We start from the raw sequence: 17,934 nt of genomic DNA, 5'->3' as shown, positions 1-17,934 counted from the left end.
GGTTTCTGACAAGGGAGACGACCCACAACAAGCAAATGTCTGCTGTGCCTTGACTACGCGCCAGGCCATGGAGCAAGGTCTGGGCATCTCATGATGGAAAGACACAGACCCTGCCCCTAAGGGGCTCAGAGCCTAGTGGACGAGTCAGAGGAGGAAATGATCACTGTGCTGGGGGCAGAGGAGAGGGAATTCCTGGGAGAAGCTCTCAGGGGATGAGGGAGGACTTGATGGACACAGTCCTTAGTTAAATCCAGGTCTGGGGACGGAGGTGTACGTTAGGTTACGTACATCACTCCCACATAGCTCGCATGCTTTCACATAACCAGCCATGTATCTTCAACTTTTAGAAGTGGAAACCTGTCCAAAACAATTGTTCACTCGTGTGCATGTGCAGAATGACGAATGTAACTGCAACTGTTTCTGGGAAGAGGCAATATTAAAAGCCATCCATCACTGTCCCCAGCTATCACTGCTGACCCTGGGGACAGGAGGCTCAACAGAAAGTGCTACAAACCTCAGATCCTGGATTGCGTTTTCTTGAAATGGTGCACAAAGCAGCATCCCCAACGGGGTTTGCTGTTTGGATAAATAAGTCAGCCAGACTAGCTCTAGGAATTCAAACTGACCGAGGGCACTCTCTCACCACATTCCCCGCCCCTGCTTCCTCTCTGTCACTCCCTTCCCCACCACCCACGAAGGTTACAGAAGAAGAAAATGGTGTAAGCAAAAAAAAAAAAACCCCATGGTGCTAATGGAAATGAGCAAGCAAGCACACCCACTCTCACCTGGTGTGAATTGAAGGAAAGGAAGGTATCTGGGGACTTGCATGTGGAAGCCCTAATTGAGTTGCAGGAGGAACAAGGTTGGACAGAGACGGCAGGAGAGGGGAAGTGGGTAAAAGCAGCCAACGGGGGTGCTTCAAGCCATTGGGACAATCTGTGCAAAGTCTGTAGCCGTAAAAGAGCCACGTGAAAGGACACATGAAAGTTTCATTCATCAAACCAGGCTTGGAAAATCACGGGAAGGCAATGCTGACAGAATGTCCACTGGGTCACCCCTAACAGCTACATACTTGTCCCCTACTTGACCTTGGAATGTCCTGCCAAGCACAATAGTCACAGCACCCAGACCGCAGGGCTACTGATCTCATTTGGTAACTCCAGCCCAAGAGTGGACAGTGAAATCCAGGTTGGAAAATGGGGTGACCAGCCATCCAGTTTGCCTGGACTCGCTCCGTCCCAAAAAAACAGGGACTGTTGGCCACCTCCACATGTTTGCATAAAACTCATTTTATGAGTATTTAAAAAGATAACTAAATATAGAGAGTAACACAGCAGACACTTTCAAGGAATTTCTCCACCTGGCCCCACACACCCACATGGCAGAGCTATTTCTCCACTGTCTGGAAGAATCTTCCAGAATGCCTCAGCTCGTCAAAATCCAGACCCAAGAAAACACGGTCCAGAGTGCTTAAGCCCTGACCACGAGCAGACAGAAGTGTCCACAGAGCCTTAGCCCATCAGGAACCTCTCTGCAAACCCTGCCTGCACTTCTGTGGTGCAGGCCAGAGCCGGCCCAACCAAAGGAAACACTTCCAAACGCCAAAGAAGCCAATCAAAACAGAACGCTTAAAATCTCTCATGATAGGGAATACATTCCATGATGGCCTCGACATCTAGCCCTTCCAATTTCAGTTTAGCTAGAACCGGCCAAGCCTTTTCCTGCCTGACGGCTCTCGCGCGTGCTTGGCCGGCCAATCAGCTCACCTTGGTTTCTGTCACTCTCTTGATCTCTGTTTTTCCTCCTTGATAGAAAAAGAAGTAAGATGCTTCCACCCAGTGCTCACCGGCTGTTCCTCCCCATCCTCACAGCAAGCCTGCAAGTCCAGCCTCCTACCCCAAGCCCTGACATTTTCCCCAAGAGCAGACACCAATAAAACCCACTCCATGCACCATGCCTGAAGAGAGCAGCCCAGAACAGAACTCAAGCCTGGCACTCATCTCACAGAAACACACACTCAGTGCCATGGAAGACGGGACAGACAGCCCACTTGCTTCCTTTCAACCAGGGCTGCAGGATGACAGCACAGCGTTGCTCAGAGACCTCGTCTCAAAGTGCTTGAAGACTTAGAGCCTCTCTGAGCAGGGACTGGCCAGATCTCAGAGAGAAGGGGCGTCTGGCACACGTGGCGAGGGTTCTGTCAGGAGGAGGCCTGTCTCTCGGCATCCCTGACCGTGGGGAGGGACTGTCTTTAACTTTCCCACCCTGCAGCCACCATTCAACCCATTTAAAAGTTATTTTTTTAAAAAAATCACACAGCACCCCCAAAATGAGTCCAGGAAGACAGGGTCCATGGAGGAAGATGTCTGCAAAGCTCAGAGGCTGGGTATTGCACCTCCATTCATAGACCTAATTCTTTCATCCTCGAGAAATAACTGGTGTTGCACAACACTCGGTGACAATGACATTCTGAGTTCACAAGCACCAAAGTCGACCGGAACAGCATGGGCTGTCAACCACGTGACAGCGGTCCATGTATTTACTATGTGCCCGAACCAGGAACAGGCTACAAGCTATGCCAATTACTGTGCTCCCGCCTCCTAATGGGCCGTGAGCTTGTTTTCTCATTAGATCCCCAAACCTTTGGAGTATTTAAGGAACATAATGACATGTGACCAAGATTACTCACTCACAAAGGAATGAACTATTCAAACTCAGAAAGGCTTGCTGCTTAAAAACATCACACACACAGGCCAGAAAAAACACGGTACGTCTCCTGTGCAAGGACCATGTGAGCAGCTCGATTCGGTCCGCAAAGGAGACAGTGCCCTACAGACCCAAGGACTACGTCCATCTCCCTTCCCTAGGAATTCCACAAGTTGGTATATACTTCCCCAAGTCAAAACTATTACATAAATAACTTGGAAACGCCGAGTGATATTTCTGAGGCCTGCCAATAGCTTAACCACAATGTAGCTCCCGGCCAAGACATTCATAAAAAGTTCGGAAGAAGTGACTTTGAGCAAGACGTACCCACGGCAAACTGGTTTCTTGTCCTTAGAAAGAATGTACAAATTGATGGTTAAATAAGGGAAAGGCAAATTAGGTTTGTCCTAATCGTGTCAGGGAACAAGGCATTGAAAAGAAGTTTAGAAATGAGACTAAACTTTAGTTTAATTTAGTTTAGTTTAGTTCTAAACTTTTTTTTTTTGGTGTCTTATTGTTCCTAGTAGCATGAAAAATTCATTCAAACATTTCTCTCATACTTTTCCTTCCCGCAGATTAGATGTAAAAATGTCTTCAGTGAGTCGAAGGGCAGGGAACAGGCCCTGGGCTTGGCTGCTGCCTGGCTGTGTGAGCTTGCTAAGACTGTTCCTCTCCGGGCTCAGGTTCCTCACCTGAAAAAACAGAGCTCCTAACACTTCCTTCCAGCTCTGCCATGCTACGATTCCTGGTGCCTGTCAGGGCCACACAGCCAGCCCTCTGCCTCCCTGGCAATGGAAACAGTAAAGAAAATACAAATTGGAGAGGTGTTCTTTTTTTTTTTTTTAATTATTCATTTCAGCCTTCTTTATGTCCTTACTTATAAAACTCCTGTTCAGCCAAACTTCAGGGGGTTTTCCAGGTTGACTGTTCTATAATCTAGGTGTGATTTTCCTGTGGTCATCGGAGGAGACGAGCACTGCGTTTATCTACTCTGCCATCTTGGGTCCTTGGAGAGAGGTATTTTAAAACAAGAAACCTCACAAGCAGGCAGTCAGTGGCACTCAAGGAAGGTAAAGAGGAGCTGATGATGACTTTGTCGATAATGTCATCATGTCTCGGGGTTTTTGCAAACACAGAATTTTACAAACATTGGATTTTATAAATATAGAGGGATGCACACCAGAATGTGGACGTGACTTTAGGAAAGTAACTGAAATTCTTAAAAAGGATGCTTGTCTAAGGGGCGTGTGGGGAGAGGCATTACTAGAAGTCAGACTTTTAAGAGGTAAAAAGAGTAGGAAAAAGCATGAAGGGTATGGTAAACTCAGAGTATAGGTTAACAGCATTTTTCGTTTGGACAAAACCTTGAATCCACTTAAAAGACACAAAACAAATGCCACATTAGTCAGGGGCGCCTCACCGGGAATCTACAGGGGAGAGAGAAGATTATAGGGGAGAAGGGATGGCAGGTATAAAAGGGCTTCTATGACATGAGGTCAACGTGGTTCTCATCTGAACGGCTCAGGCTTACATGAGAACACACCGTTAGCTAATTTTAGGAAAGTCAGAACTCACCACTAACTGAACACCCAGCCTTGCTTGTCCCACAAGCCTGGGGTCCAAATTATTAACGTGTCTTTTTCTCTGCCCTTCAGTGCCTCATAGCCTAAAGGTGGCAAGACAGATATCGCACCACGTAAAGACAATCCATGGACCACAGAAAAATGTACCCAGGCCCTAATTTCTACGTGTGCTTAAACCCTTTTACCCCACTGTGGCTGCCAATGAGGACAAGGCATACTACAGCCAATGCACAAAGTCTGGGCAGATATGCCTTCCCTGCACTTAACAAACGGTAAAAATAAAAATTAAAAAAAAATGAAAGAATATTTGTGCAAAACAAAGAGTCTTTCTACCTTCCTTTCTAATGACTTCCAACCCTAAGCCTGGGACAGATGTTTATAAATCAGTCCCCAGAATAACTTACGAGGTCCCACGTTTAAAGCATCCGTGAGCTGAAGGTAAGGATGGAAAGACTGGCCATCCTGTGTCCCAGGGAGAAACCAAGGCAGAGAGTGACCGAGCAGGTCTCAGTAGAGCCTTCGTCAGCCATGGGAGAAAGAACGGCTCGCAGAACTCAGGAGTCTGCTGTCTAGAACTGACCAAAGTTCGGCTGTTTGCCCACGAGCAGGTCTCCAAAACCACCACGAGGAGTGACAGAACAATTTACCCCAGAGCCTGGCTGGCTCACAAGACTCTCGACCACAAGCATCTTGGTGAGTTGTCCCAAACTAACACATTTTTAACTACCTCATATGACTGATGTAACGTGTTTTCATTCCAAGGACACGCTCACCAAATGGGAAGTCGGCGCCATTTTAATTTCAGTGGCCATGGCTTCACCCAGACTTTGGAAAGAAGATGTCATTTGTATGGCAATGATAACTATGCTTACACATGCTATCAGCATAGCTAATTACAAATTCCGGAGGAGCTAAGAATGAGCGGATGAAATGGCCCATTCGTACTAAATCACTCCCTTTGGTCGAGTAAGGTCATCAGAGCTCTAGTGACTAGCACAGTGGAATCGGGATTTGGGGGAAAGGAGATCATTTTCTAGGCAATTCTTCTGAGCTGGGTATATCTCAGCGTGGGGAAGCCTGCAGTTTGGAAGGCAATCATCTTCGTTTTTTTCACGCAACCATCTGGGTGTCCTTGAGGAAGTCATTTGCACATTCAGAGCCTCTGTTTTCTTGACTTGTAAAACGAGGCATTTGAGTCACCTTCTCCACCAGCTGTAAAATTCTATGGTTCTCCAAGTAATAGTTTACTGTGTTGCTGGCAAGACCGCCTCGATCATCAGCACAAACCAATTAACACTCTGCCCTGCGAAAAGCCCGTTGGTGGTTTCGACCAAGAGGCTGCTTTAGAGTGGAAGGAGGTCAGAGCATGAAATCCAGTCGCGTTGTTTTTCAAAACAGACGAAGGATCGGAGGCCAACGATATTGAGTAAGTTGTTTCAACGACAATTAGTGGCAGAAGCGCAATGAAGGCCACCTGACGAGTGCCGTCTGCATGGAACCACAGTGTCATCCAGCTGGCTCGCGAGAAGCCGCTGCCGCCCCCCCCCCCCCCCCCCCCCCCCGTGCAATCCACGGTGTGCCTTTTACGCGACTCATTACACACGGCCTACATCACAGCTGTGCTTTACTGGCCTCTGGGTTATTCGTTTTCCAGACACCTAATCCAGGAGACATCTGAAGAGTGACCTACAGGTCTTCATGAAAATTTGCCGGGATAAAACACTTTAAGAAGTCCCACAAGGGCTGTCGAAGACAGCACCCCATCCACTGCTTCCTGTGTGATCAGATGAGCATTTTACAGCCAGGAACATCCTAGGGCACTCAGTCCCAACTCAACGACCCCAGCAACTGGACTGTGGCCTCAGCAGCATAAGCACTTTGTCACTCTGGCTTCAGGCTGCTGTGACCGTAGGACAAGGCCACTGGCATATATCTGCAAACCCCACACGTAGGTGTGTAAGCCATGTGACAGCATGGACAGTGCCCTGGGTGGCAGCCACACAGCCCTGCACCTGTGTCTGGCCATGGAGCAACTGTCACAAAGGCTGCACTGCCGATCTCTGGGGGGACTGGAAACCTTGGAGGGCCAAGCGGGGAATTTGTGCAGAAGCGACACTGCATGCCACCCAATACGCTGCCGTCTGCTCCAATATGAGACAATTTGTTCCAGAGAACACAACAGACAGGCATTAAGCCCTAAATTATATTGGATTCAACGACTTGGTTGAATCTCAGACATAACGATGTACGAAATAAGCCAGACCCCAGTGAGGGTGTGCTGTATGACTCCATTTCTGTAAAATTAAAAATAAAGAACCAATATGTAACAGTGACATAAGTCAGAGTGGTGGTTGTGTGTTAGGTGGGGGTGTGGACCAGAAGTGGGGTACAAGGAGTTTCCTGGAGGCGGGGGGTCTGGAAATCTCCAATTTCTTGATCTAGGTGGTGGTTACATGGGTATAAAAAGATTTTAAAATTTGGCCAGTTCTATATTTCAGATATGTGTGCATATTGCTATATGCATGTTATACCGCAATAAAAAATTAATTTAAAATATCATGTGAGGCCCCACGATGGACACGGAGAAGACGTTTCCTCATTTCCTTTACTGAAAGGATAATCTGGGATTCTCTGAACTGAGCTTTTGCCCAGGAATTATCAATAACAACAGTGGCTAGATTAAGTGCTTATATGCATCAGGTCCTGTGCAAGGAGACACATGAACTATATGCATCATCTCCTTTAATCCTTAAAACATCTCCACGGGGTAGAGATAGAGTCCAGTATATATATCTCCATTGCACAGATGAAGAAACTGAAGCACAGAGACACAGAGTACTGTGTCCAAAGTCACACAGCAAGCAAAATGTCAGAAGTGGGATTCGAACCCACCACGGTGACTCCAGAGCCTATGTTTTTATTGGGTCGTAACACCTCATCGTATGCTACAGGATGAGAGGGCTTTTCAGGCTGGGTCGTATCCGATTCGTTCTCTCGCTCCCCCGGTGCCTGAGCTGCTCCTGACATCACAACGCAGTCCACATGCTCAGCAGTACAAGGAAAGAGAACTAAGCTGTGAGGGGCTGACAGTCCCCATCTGACTACAACGTCGAGGTCTGTTCAGGGGAAGCGCCCCGTTTGGTACCAGGGCCCGTTTCCACTGCCTTTCAGGGTGGGCGTGTTACAGTTGGACCTTATTCCTTTCCCTTCAAAAAAACACACGGAAGGGACAACACACAATGTTCTCATATGCTACTCGCCAGGCTTTCTTGAAAAGTGCACCCCAGGACAAAAATGTCCACCGCGTGCCACACGCTTTTAAGACCTGCTTTAGCCTTTTGAAAAGACTAAAGGAGCTCATTTTCCCCTCTTTTTCTAGCTTTTCTGTTATGATACAACATACAATGCTCCTGTAGAACCTGGAGGAGGCATGAACCACTCTTTAATTAAAAAATACACGGCTCGTGATTTTCCAGGCATCCTTTTTTGTCCTTCACCGCCTTCTCTGTTTCCCTGAAGTTCTCGTGTGAAAACCTGTTGGACCACGGATTTCTTGATTAAAAAGAGCCGTTAGTCACAGGCCCTCTGAAAATCCACCAGGGCCAAGGGTAGATATTGCCCAAGTGGTTTAGGTCCTACTCCAACCAGGTGCAAACGCAGGTCCGAAGCCTTAAGTGGGCTCCGTAATGTGAAGACGGAATTATCCCCCTCCCAACCCCTGCTCCCACAAGAACTATTTGTTTCAAGTAACTTGAAAAACAATGACCAAAAATTGAAATTTTTGGTAGAACGTTGGTCTCATCCCACCCCTGCCCTGAGTAGCTCCCCACCCAGGGCTGGGTCCACTGGTCCACAGCCCGTCCCTCACCCCAAACCTGCTCCAGAGCTCCCTGCAACAAGCACAGGTCACTCAGCAGCAGCCTGGGGGATCAAATTAATGAGGTGTCCTCCTCCCCTGAGCTGGGACACAGAGAACCAGGCAACAGATGTCCCACCCACCCTCTATCCTCCATTCTCCATCCTTCATCAGCCTGTTATGCTGCCTGTGACACTAACCCCTCCTCCCCACCTAATTTCTGGTGCTCTGCCTAGCTCCAGCCACGCCAAGAGCCGGTCCCACTACCTCTTGCACATCTCCCCAGGATGGCAGACTGACTTCCCAGAGCTGCTCCTCTGAGTAATATCTTTCACCCCCGCGAGTAGTCCCACCTTAGTCAAACCAGAACCACACAGACAAGACCAGAACAGGGGACCTCGGTCACCAGGCCATCTCCCTCCACCTATCATGGGCCGCCGCGAGAAGATATTCTAGCCTCACTGCACATGGCCCATCAGAGTCCCTTGTCACCTTAAACCCCACCTCTGCTGGCTCCCCTACCCCATGAATTCAGGCTCCAGCTGCTAGAAACCTCTGCATTTGGCAAAGTTGACATTGTCTGTTTCAAACGAGTTATGCGTGATTGCAAAGGCATGTATAGTGTTTAACGTCGTTCAGGCATCAACGTGAATAGAGAGTGGAAGGGAGTTAGTGTTCTGAATGGTCAGTGTCTGCATGTCAGCCAAGCACAAGCACAGCCTTGTTGTCTGGTGAGAGAGAGAGAGAGAGAGAAATGAAGTAAAAGCTAAGAGGAAAAAGAAAGGAACACTTAACCAGAAAACAGTACTTTTGGATAATTTCAGAACTGAGTAACAAATTTGGTGATAGGAAACTGTAGGCAAGCCTCTTGGGATCCCACCAGGGTGTCCAGGATCTGTCGTACTGGTTGTGCCAAGGGGAAAATACAATGATTTTGAACTTCACTTTGAGAAACTGTTTCCTGCCCATTGGCAAGGGGCAAAGCCAAAGGGAGGCTCTTTCACAAGGTTCTTACCTGGTCATCATAGCGGTAAGTGAGGAACTGCTCCCCTGTGGTATCTTCCAGAAAGCTTCCCTGCGGGGAGAGTGCGAACTCAGGGAGGAAGTAGGCTCCAGGAGACTTCTCTGCCATGGTCTGCAAGGCAAGGCCGCTTGGTCAGAAACAAGGCTCCATCAGGACCCCAGACAGGCCCTCGCTGAAAGGGGTGATCCCATGAGAACCACCCCCATTGAGGGCTGTACCAAGAAAAGGGCAGTGCCCTCTCTTGGCAAAGGTCAAGGTGAGACATACCAGGTATCTGAGCTGAGGCAGTGAGGCCAGGATATCACCCTGGGCCACTGGCACACACGGTATTGATTCCCTGACACCTGCCTCCTCTCCCACAGCCTCCCAGCAACTCAGCCACAGCGGAGTTAACCTACTTATGTTGCTGCAAACCCATTGTTTCTAAGGCTTCCTTCCTTCCTTCCTTCCTTCCTTCCTTCTTTCCTTCCTTCCTTCCTCCCTTTCTCTCATTCTGTTTTTGCTTATTTGAAGGGTGATAACCTTTTTTCCATACTACAACAGAAATGCACGTTCATTGTAGAAAGTTCAGAAGGTACAGGTGAGCACAAAAGAAAATAAGTCACCCATAATCCCTTCCACCTCTAATAACCACTTTTCACTGTTTTGGTGTTATTTCCTTGGAGCCTTTTTTCTCATGCTGCTTTGCATGTATATGTAGAAGTCCAAGGTTAAATAAACACGGGTTTTGCACAAAGGCTCTGTCTGGTTCCAGGAGAGCTCCCACCCTGGCACCGTAATCATCAGGCGTAAACCCCAATTGTGGGGGCTGCAAGGAGTCAGGTAGGAGGACGTCACCTGCTGGAGAGTACAGCTCGGACACGAAGGCCTAAGGGACTTCATACCATCACCTCCATTGCTGCCACCTCCATCCTGGAAGACATATCCAAGGGAAGCTGGTGCATGTAGGTGCCTGTACCAGGACCACTGCTTTGGTTGGATCAAGGAGCAAAGAGATAAGGAAGATGGAGCCCCTAGCGCTGAGTCCACTTGATCAAAATGGATTGATGGCTGTGCCCCAACAGGGGACCTCACTCCCAGTGCTTGAGAAGGAAGGCGAAAGAAACACAGTAAGAGGCCAAGGGCGTTACTCTAAGGAGATGGCCTTCCGCAAACAGAAACAGTGGGGGTCTAATGTACCCCTCAAATATCTCTGGGTCCCCAATGATCACCGTCCCAAAGTACAGCAGGAACTTTGGTTAAAGCAAAAGCATGCACTTTGTTTTTGTTTTTTTTAAGATTTTTATTGGGGAATTTGGGGGATGGGAACAGTGCTGGGGAATTGGGGGAAGGAGAACAGACAAGTTGCTGCCATTTTTGTTCTTCAGTCTAGTTGTGGAGGACGTTGCTTCACTGGCCCAAGTTGGCACCATCATTGCGCTCTTCCCGGGCGAGGCAGATCAGTCGCCAGCTTCTGGATGGTCACTCACTGCGGCTGCTGGCCGCTCACGCTGGCTGCTGGCTACACACGGTAGCCCATGGCAACCCACTGCAGCAGGGGCTGCAGCCTACGCCATCGCCGGCGACTCACGGCAGCCCAGCTCCAGGTTGAGCTGTTGTTCAGCATCTTAGCTGTAGAGGGCAGTGTCACTGGCCCTCATATGTGGGATCCGAACCAGGGCCCTCTGGCGTCCCAAACCAGCTCTTAACCACTGCGCCACTCAGCCGGCCCAAAGCATGCACTTTTAATACTGCATTTTAAAAAGAGAAATCAGTACGTGAAAGCCCCGTCAAGGCACACAGAACAGAAAACTGCATGTTCGGGTTATGCAAAGAATTTCAAGATTTCCTTGTTAAAGGTCATTCCCACAAGGGAGTCAGCACCAAGTGAGTGAGTGACGGGCATCTCCCCAGAGCCGTGCGGCCCCCGATCTCTCTCGCACCTCCTTCAGAAAGGTTTGCTTGAGGCCAGGTTACTCTCAGTAAGTGGGGAAGATTGGAAAACCACCTGTAAATGACCAGTCTGCTAGGCAGTCAGGCCACGGGCCTGTCACCTCAGCGTTCAGACGCCCCTGTGTTCTGTGGAGGTTTTTCTCTGTCATGCTGCCTTCCCATGGGGGAGCCTGTCTACCTCAGCAATCCTGCCAAATGCCCTGCGACCTCCACTTGAATGCCGTTAGCGACAGGGAGCTCACTCTCTACCAAGGCAACAGAGGTCTGTGAGAAGCCCGCAAGTTCACAGAGGCCACACCCGTCGGAAGTGGTCCATTGCTCCCCAGCTGAGGTGGGAGGTGCCCTGGCCAGCAACCCCTTTCCCCTGTCATCCTCTCCCAAACCCTCCCTCTGCCCCCCACAAACACACTCCTCCTACGACGAATTCAGGAGTCGGAACGGAGAGAACATCTTGGGTGACACAACTCCAGAATTGTAAGGAACTTGACAGAGTGGTCCCAATCCCTCTCTTGCAGAATTTTTCAATAGTCAGGTACAACAGATTCAATAGAGGCCCTTTGAAAAGAAAGCTGGGAGAAAGAAAACACAGATTTACTGAGCATCTACTGGGAGCTCGGAATTGTGAAAACTGTCCCATTTTGTCCTCACAACGCCCCTGTAAGATGGGAGTCATCCACCTATGTCACATGCGAAGAAACCTACACAAAGGAGGTCACGTAATGTCACTGGGGACACACAGACTCCCAGCTGCCGAGTGCAAGTTCATCTCCGTTCCATTTCTCTTCGCCCCTCGGTGGAAACCAGTCTTAGAAAAACTGGGCCCTCCTCAAGGCGCCATGGCTGAGTGCACGCAAGACTTCAGAAAGCAAGCCCCACGCCAACGCCGGGCAGCCAAGGACACGCACTGACATTCTCACCCAGATGGGAGCTGACGTCCTAAGTGTCTGGGAGGTTCGGTGGCATGTGGCTCCTTAACAGGATGAGGTGACGGAAGAGGTCAGGGCCCTTTAGTAGCAGGAGACGAGGGAAGGCAGAGGGACGGAGGCCAGACCAGGAAGTGTGCAATCTTCCCAGGGCACAGAGCCAGGGCCTGGGAGAGAAGCTGCCAAAATGTAACATCCTCCAGCCACTGTCCACAGCTGCCGAGTCGCCGGGGACGGGGTCAGGAGGACTCAGGCGGCCCGCAGGGACTGTCAATCTGAGACTGGGGATGCAGCTCTTTTCTCCCCTCTCCCTGCAGCAGAAGGCTTTGGCTTGGGAGGGAGGAAGTAAATATGGGGTGGCACTGCAAGGACGAGATTTCAGGGTCCCAGGGCAGCACACGGGTGCCACGGCTGGGCACAAGGTTTGGCTGACATAACGGAAGGGGAGAGACAGAGAGAGAAGCAGGCATCCTGGAGCAGAGAATGACGGCCTGACATGCCTCAGCAGTCCAGCGGTCACGAGTTTAAAAATAAAAAACAAAATGTGATTCCCATTGAAATTCAAAGCCAGTTGAAACACTTCACCCAGCTTGGTCTGAGCACAACACGTGGGATGGTCATCTCTCTCCAGAGTCAGGACACAGCCAAACATCACACCATACCACAAACCCCTACAGACGTGTGGTCAGGGGAGGCCACCACGGCTTTCTGCCACATGCCACTGTGAGGCCGTGAGTCTGCACTCCGGACTGAGAGCCAACTGCACCGTTCCCCGTCACCCACGCTCCCTGTAGCTCTGACCCATCATTCCAGCCCATCAAGGCTCTTGTTGAATCCTGGCTCCCTGGACCACTGTATGCACTACTGTCTCCTCAGCTCACATCATCCCAAATTTGAGCGCCGTGCTCTCTGTCTGCATCCTTGTCACGGCCACAAACACTGACGGGAAGAGGGCTGAGACGTGGGCCCGTTACCAGGCCAAGGAAAGCCTGTCTCCAGGCTGACAGTGGCTTTCCCCAATTACAGTCCCCTCATTTCAGACGTCTCCATGGCGGCCACTAGGGACCCAAGAAACACCTTGTCAGATGCTTCAAATCTGCAGTGACACAGACAACGCACGGACGTATGATACTAGATGGAAGAAATGAGGTGCCAGCAGATCTTATTAGGCTGGGACACAAGCTGCCCACTAAGAAGGGGAAGCCCCGAGCCAGTCCTGTAGGAGCCTCCCTCGTGACACTGTGACACGGGCTGAGCAGAGGACGTTTACGTCCCTGCCAGGAATAGTCATGCATAAGAAGTCAATCCCCAGTAACTGCAATCAAGATCTGCAGAGGAGAGCTCAGCATCTGGATGGGATGCAGGGGCCACCCCTGCAGGTGGAAGATCCCTTTACATGACAAGACTCAATGAGTCTGGGGGTGTCTCCCAGGTGGAGCTGGCAGAGCCCGGAAGAGCAGAAACCCCATTATGGGGACAGTCTGCAGGGAAGATGTTCTCTGCAGGGCCTTGGGGGGTTGTCCCTCCAAAGATGGGTGGCACAGAGGACTGGACAGCTTAAATCTTCCAAGGCCCAGGAGAGAAAATCAAGTTAACCAATGCTATTTAAACTCAGCGCACCAAGCAGATTTTTGTGCCCAAAGCACAGTGTGCATTTTGTTTCCTGAACCTGAAATGCAGCTTAAAATAGAAACCATCCGGATCATTTTGGGTTTTCAAGTGGGATGTCCTCATTCCAAGACTTCTGAAAAGTCTTAGGTGTCCCCAAACTTCCTGATTAAATATGAACTACGTTTCCTTTGGCAGGGTTGGAAGGGTGGGCTGAAAGAAAATTTGCTTTTGCATTATTATTTTTTTTTTTTAGTTTTTAAAAATGAATGCTAGGGATTTGAGATGTGTGTTCTCTATTCGCCATCAACTAATTAATAACGTTGTCTTGATATTGTTGGGCTGAAAGAGCTAACATGTGAATAAACGTCTGAGAGTACATCTCAGCCAAAAGACCACGTCGTTTCAAACTCTAGCTTTACTCTGAGTCACATTTTCAAAAGGAGTATGAGCAGCAGATTCCTCTGGGCTCCTCCTAGAGCTGTGTGTGAGGCAGGGTGTGCTGGCGAGTACCCGGGCTCAGAATGAGCTGCTACACGAAGAAGGCCTCGCCTTGAATTTATCACAGTAAGACTCTTTAGCAAACCGGAATTCGGATCTAAGAAACGGCCTCCACAGGACCATTCCTCTCTGTCTGCTGCTAAATACACATTTTCTCACACACACACACACACACACGCACGTACACATACACGCACACTGACACACGCATCTTTAATCGGCACTGGCAAAGCAGGGCCAGGAGCCATCAGGAAAAAGATCTTGCTGGAATAGGTTTCACCCATTCCGTTCCCCGAAAGGAGATAACCTGAGAGTGGAGTCCTAAGACTTCTCTACATCGTTGGACCTTTTTGAGAGCTCAGCACTGGGCTCTGTGCACAGAAGACATTCAGCAATTAATTTGCTTTCCTAGAAAAACCGACAGAGGTTGCCCCCCGCCACCCCCACAGAGCTCTGCGTGTCTGATGTCTGAATATTCTCCCCACCACAGAAAAGACCAAAATGCTCTGGCTGAGTACCATGCTGGCACTGCACAAGGGGTTATTTTAAAACTTGACTATTACTCTGAATGGGGAGAGGAAAGAAAGCCGTCTTCTGCCAATATACACAGCACAGATCGTCTTTCTCTGGGGCCCCCCCACCCCCGCCCCAACCAAAAATAAAATGTATTTGAATCCACTTTTTCAAGACCTTGAACTAAGCAGACCCATTGGAAAGAGGCTTAATTAGCAAAATGTCACATGGAAATAACTCTACCCTAAAATACCTCCGGTAAAAGGTGAGCGGGGCTTTTCTGGTAAAGAAGAAAAAGACTGGTCATCTCCGATCTTACTAGATTGTAAGCTCCTCTCTTTCCTTCTCCTGTGCCCTCTCCTCCTCCTGGTGTAGTCACACTCTGAGGGTACGCAATGTTCCCGCCAAAAGACAAGGAGAAGGCAAGGATGGTTTATCGGAGGGCCGTGAGCACAGCTGCTGATGAGAGGACGCGCTGTGTGTGAGCGCCACCGGGGGCCGGTGGAGGAGTGAGGTGTGTGCTGAGGGAATCACTGGCTCCCTATCAGGCATCACTTCCATCCCTGCTGGAATTCATTGTTTAGGGGAGACTCCCTCTCGGGGCCCATGTGGGCCCTGCCAACCGCAATTTGATCCTAACGTGAAATGCGTGGTTTCCCATGGCCTCTTCTCCACGAACACTCGTGATTCTCTGTCTGGCAGAGAGAGAAAAGGCATCTTTGCTTTTCAAATACACTACAAAGAAGTACTTTATTTTACCGAAGTGATAGAGGGGGTGATTCCAAAGCATGGGTTTTTTCCAAGTAATTCTTGGGGCTCACAGTCTATTCAGTCACTCAGCCAACGTACATTAAGCACCTACTCTATGCCGAGGCTGTTTTTGACATGGAGAATTCAGCAGTCCACGAGACAGGCAAGAATCATTTTTCCTGAGGAGCTTACAGTCTAATTAGGGAATCAGAACATGAACATAATAAATAAGTAAATTGTATACTATATCATACAGGACAAAGAATTGGAAGTGCTGGGGATGACATACAAATTGCAGTTGTAAATACAGTGGTCAGGATATAAGCCAATGTAAACCAGTGTTCCTTAAGAAATCACTTTTTTTTCTTTTTTTTTTCCCCCCTGATTTTATAAACTGACAAGCCGGAGCCTGCCGTTGTTCCTGGAGGTTGAAAATGTCTACACTCAAGGAACCTGACTGGGAAATGCACGGCCCTGAGTCCTCTGTGCCCATCGACAGCAGCGAATGGGATCCTTTGCTCCGTGGCCCCAAGTGCCTCTCTGCCTCCACAGCCCTCCGACTCCAGCCAGGCCAGACCGAAGTGCTCTCCCCTGATTGTTTCAATGCCTCCTGCTCCCAGTGAGACACAACCAGGCCCGCCAGGCCCAAAGCACGCAAGCTTCTCATAAGTTTGCAGAGAACACACTCACCGACAACTGATTAATTATGCGGGCCTGGGGATCTCTGCTGCCAACCTCAGAGACCAGTACTGAGTATCTGGCAAACCTGTGTACATCCCTCCTGCATGAATGTGTATTAACTTCATAGCAAAAAAAAAAAAAAAAGGAAGGGGAAGGCAAAAAAAAAACAAAAACATGACCAGCTCTTCCCAATTTGGCAATGAGACACCACCCAACCTGACACAGTCCAGAAACATGTCGGGGACATACGCCTGTTTATTCAAGGTCTTTCTCACCCCCACAGCTTTATTTCTTCCAGGAAACAGCTAGTCTGTGTGGTTGAAATCATGCAGGCTTTCAAAATGTGGCCTTCCAAGTGAATAAAAAGACAGAAATGTGCTGTTTGTACATACTCCGAAAAACATTTATAGTCATCGTGAGCTGATTTGTTTTTCTAAGCTGAGGACAGGAAGTCTTCACTGGGAACCAGTCAGCAGAGCCACCAAATCCACTGTTGAGATGCTCGTGCCTTTCAGAATTCTTAAACAAGCAAGATGGTAGGAAGACGGGGGTTCAGTCAGGGCATCTTTGCTCCATGAGCATAAAATGGCATAATTCTAATTCCCATAAATGACAAAACAAACAAAAAAAACCCACTGGGGATTTAGCAGAAAATGTTGACGACTTCTTGAAAACACAAGGGGATGCTTTTACAAAATTAAGATGCTAACATCAACCTTTGGTAACAATTCAGTGGGAACAAAGTCATACTGGAACCATCAACCAGCAGAAGAAATTATTAAAAACACACTATTTTTTTTGTTTAAAAATAAAGAGGAATGCAAACAACAGTGTTCATTCAGTCCAAGCAGGGTGTTGGACGTGATATAGGTTGACGGACTTAAGATGGTGTCTTTTTAAGGTACAGTTTTAATTTCTTGATGCTATACAGGACAACTCATCTTTTGCGTGCTTAAAACATCATCACACCGTTCCATATCTGTTTGACATGGAAACGTCACTTAGTTTTAAGTCCTGAATAAACACAGGATTCGTTTTACTAATGGTACCGGATACGTGGAAAGTCATAAACTAGACAAAGATGAAGACACTGCACACCTGTTACAGTTTGTGATGCATGCTCAAGGTCAGAAAGGGGTCAGATTTGCAACTGGGGACCCGGAGGTCCAGACGGCCTGCACAAGAAACTGTGCGGCTCTCCGCATGTTCCCGCCCATCTCTAGGCCTTACTCACCACACGGTTAAAAAGAGGAAACCATGCTGGGTGAGCTCCAAAGTGCCTCAAAACAGGAGGAAAGTCAGGTATGAAGATGGGGGTCAGTAGCTTTCTTTCTTTACTATCTTTTTATACTACCACTGTGATGCTATTGGTATGGATTCAGAAAGTCGGATGAACAGTGTGAGGCTCTCTGTGCAGGCTGGAGCAGGGAGAGAAGTGGGCGGAAGCTGAAAAGGCAGGCATGGGCTGGATCTTGAAGGAGGGGGCTCTGGTCAACAGACCATGAAGTCAGTGCTTATCCCTATTAAGTAGCAGAGTGAAACTATTATTCTGGAGAATGGACTAGAGTGGGAGTGAGACGGAAGGGCAGGAGACTAGTAAGGCTCCTCTGATAATGCCAGGAGAGAAATGAAGGTGGCGATGAGGGTACAGAGAGAAAAATGAACCATCACAAAGTAACAAACAGAACTGAAGTTAAGAAAAAAAAATGGGGCTGGCTGAGTGGCTCGGTGGTTAAGAGCTGGCTTGGGACGCCAGAAGGCCCCGGTTCGGATCCCACATGTGAGGGCCAGTGACACTGTCCTCCACAGCTAAGATGCTGAACAACAGCTCAACCTGGAGCTGGGCTGCCATGAGTC

General features: G+C 48.8%; 1 protein-coding gene across 1 annotated transcript in view; it reads right to left on the bottom strand.

The window, feature by feature from the left end:
* ADAMTSL3 (ADAMTS like 3) overlaps positions 1-17,934 on the bottom strand; it is a 206,349-nt gene that overhangs the window by 150,843 nt on the left and 37,572 nt on the right. Inside the window, exon 3 of the mRNA XM_019640227.1 lies at positions 9,161-9,280. Within this exon, the coding sequence (XP_019495772.1) occupies positions 9,161-9,280 (120 nt within the window). The remainder of the gene's footprint in view (positions 1-9,160; positions 9,281-17,934) is intronic.

The sequence above is a fragment of the Hipposideros armiger genome, unplaced genomic scaffold (genome assembly GCF_001890085.2).
Source record: "Hipposideros armiger isolate ML-2016 unplaced genomic scaffold, ASM189008v1 scaffold_48, whole genome shotgun sequence".
Taxonomy (NCBI): domain Eukaryota; kingdom Metazoa; phylum Chordata; class Mammalia; order Chiroptera; family Hipposideridae; genus Hipposideros; species Hipposideros armiger.
This window is presented reverse-complemented; position numbering and strand designations above follow the sequence as displayed.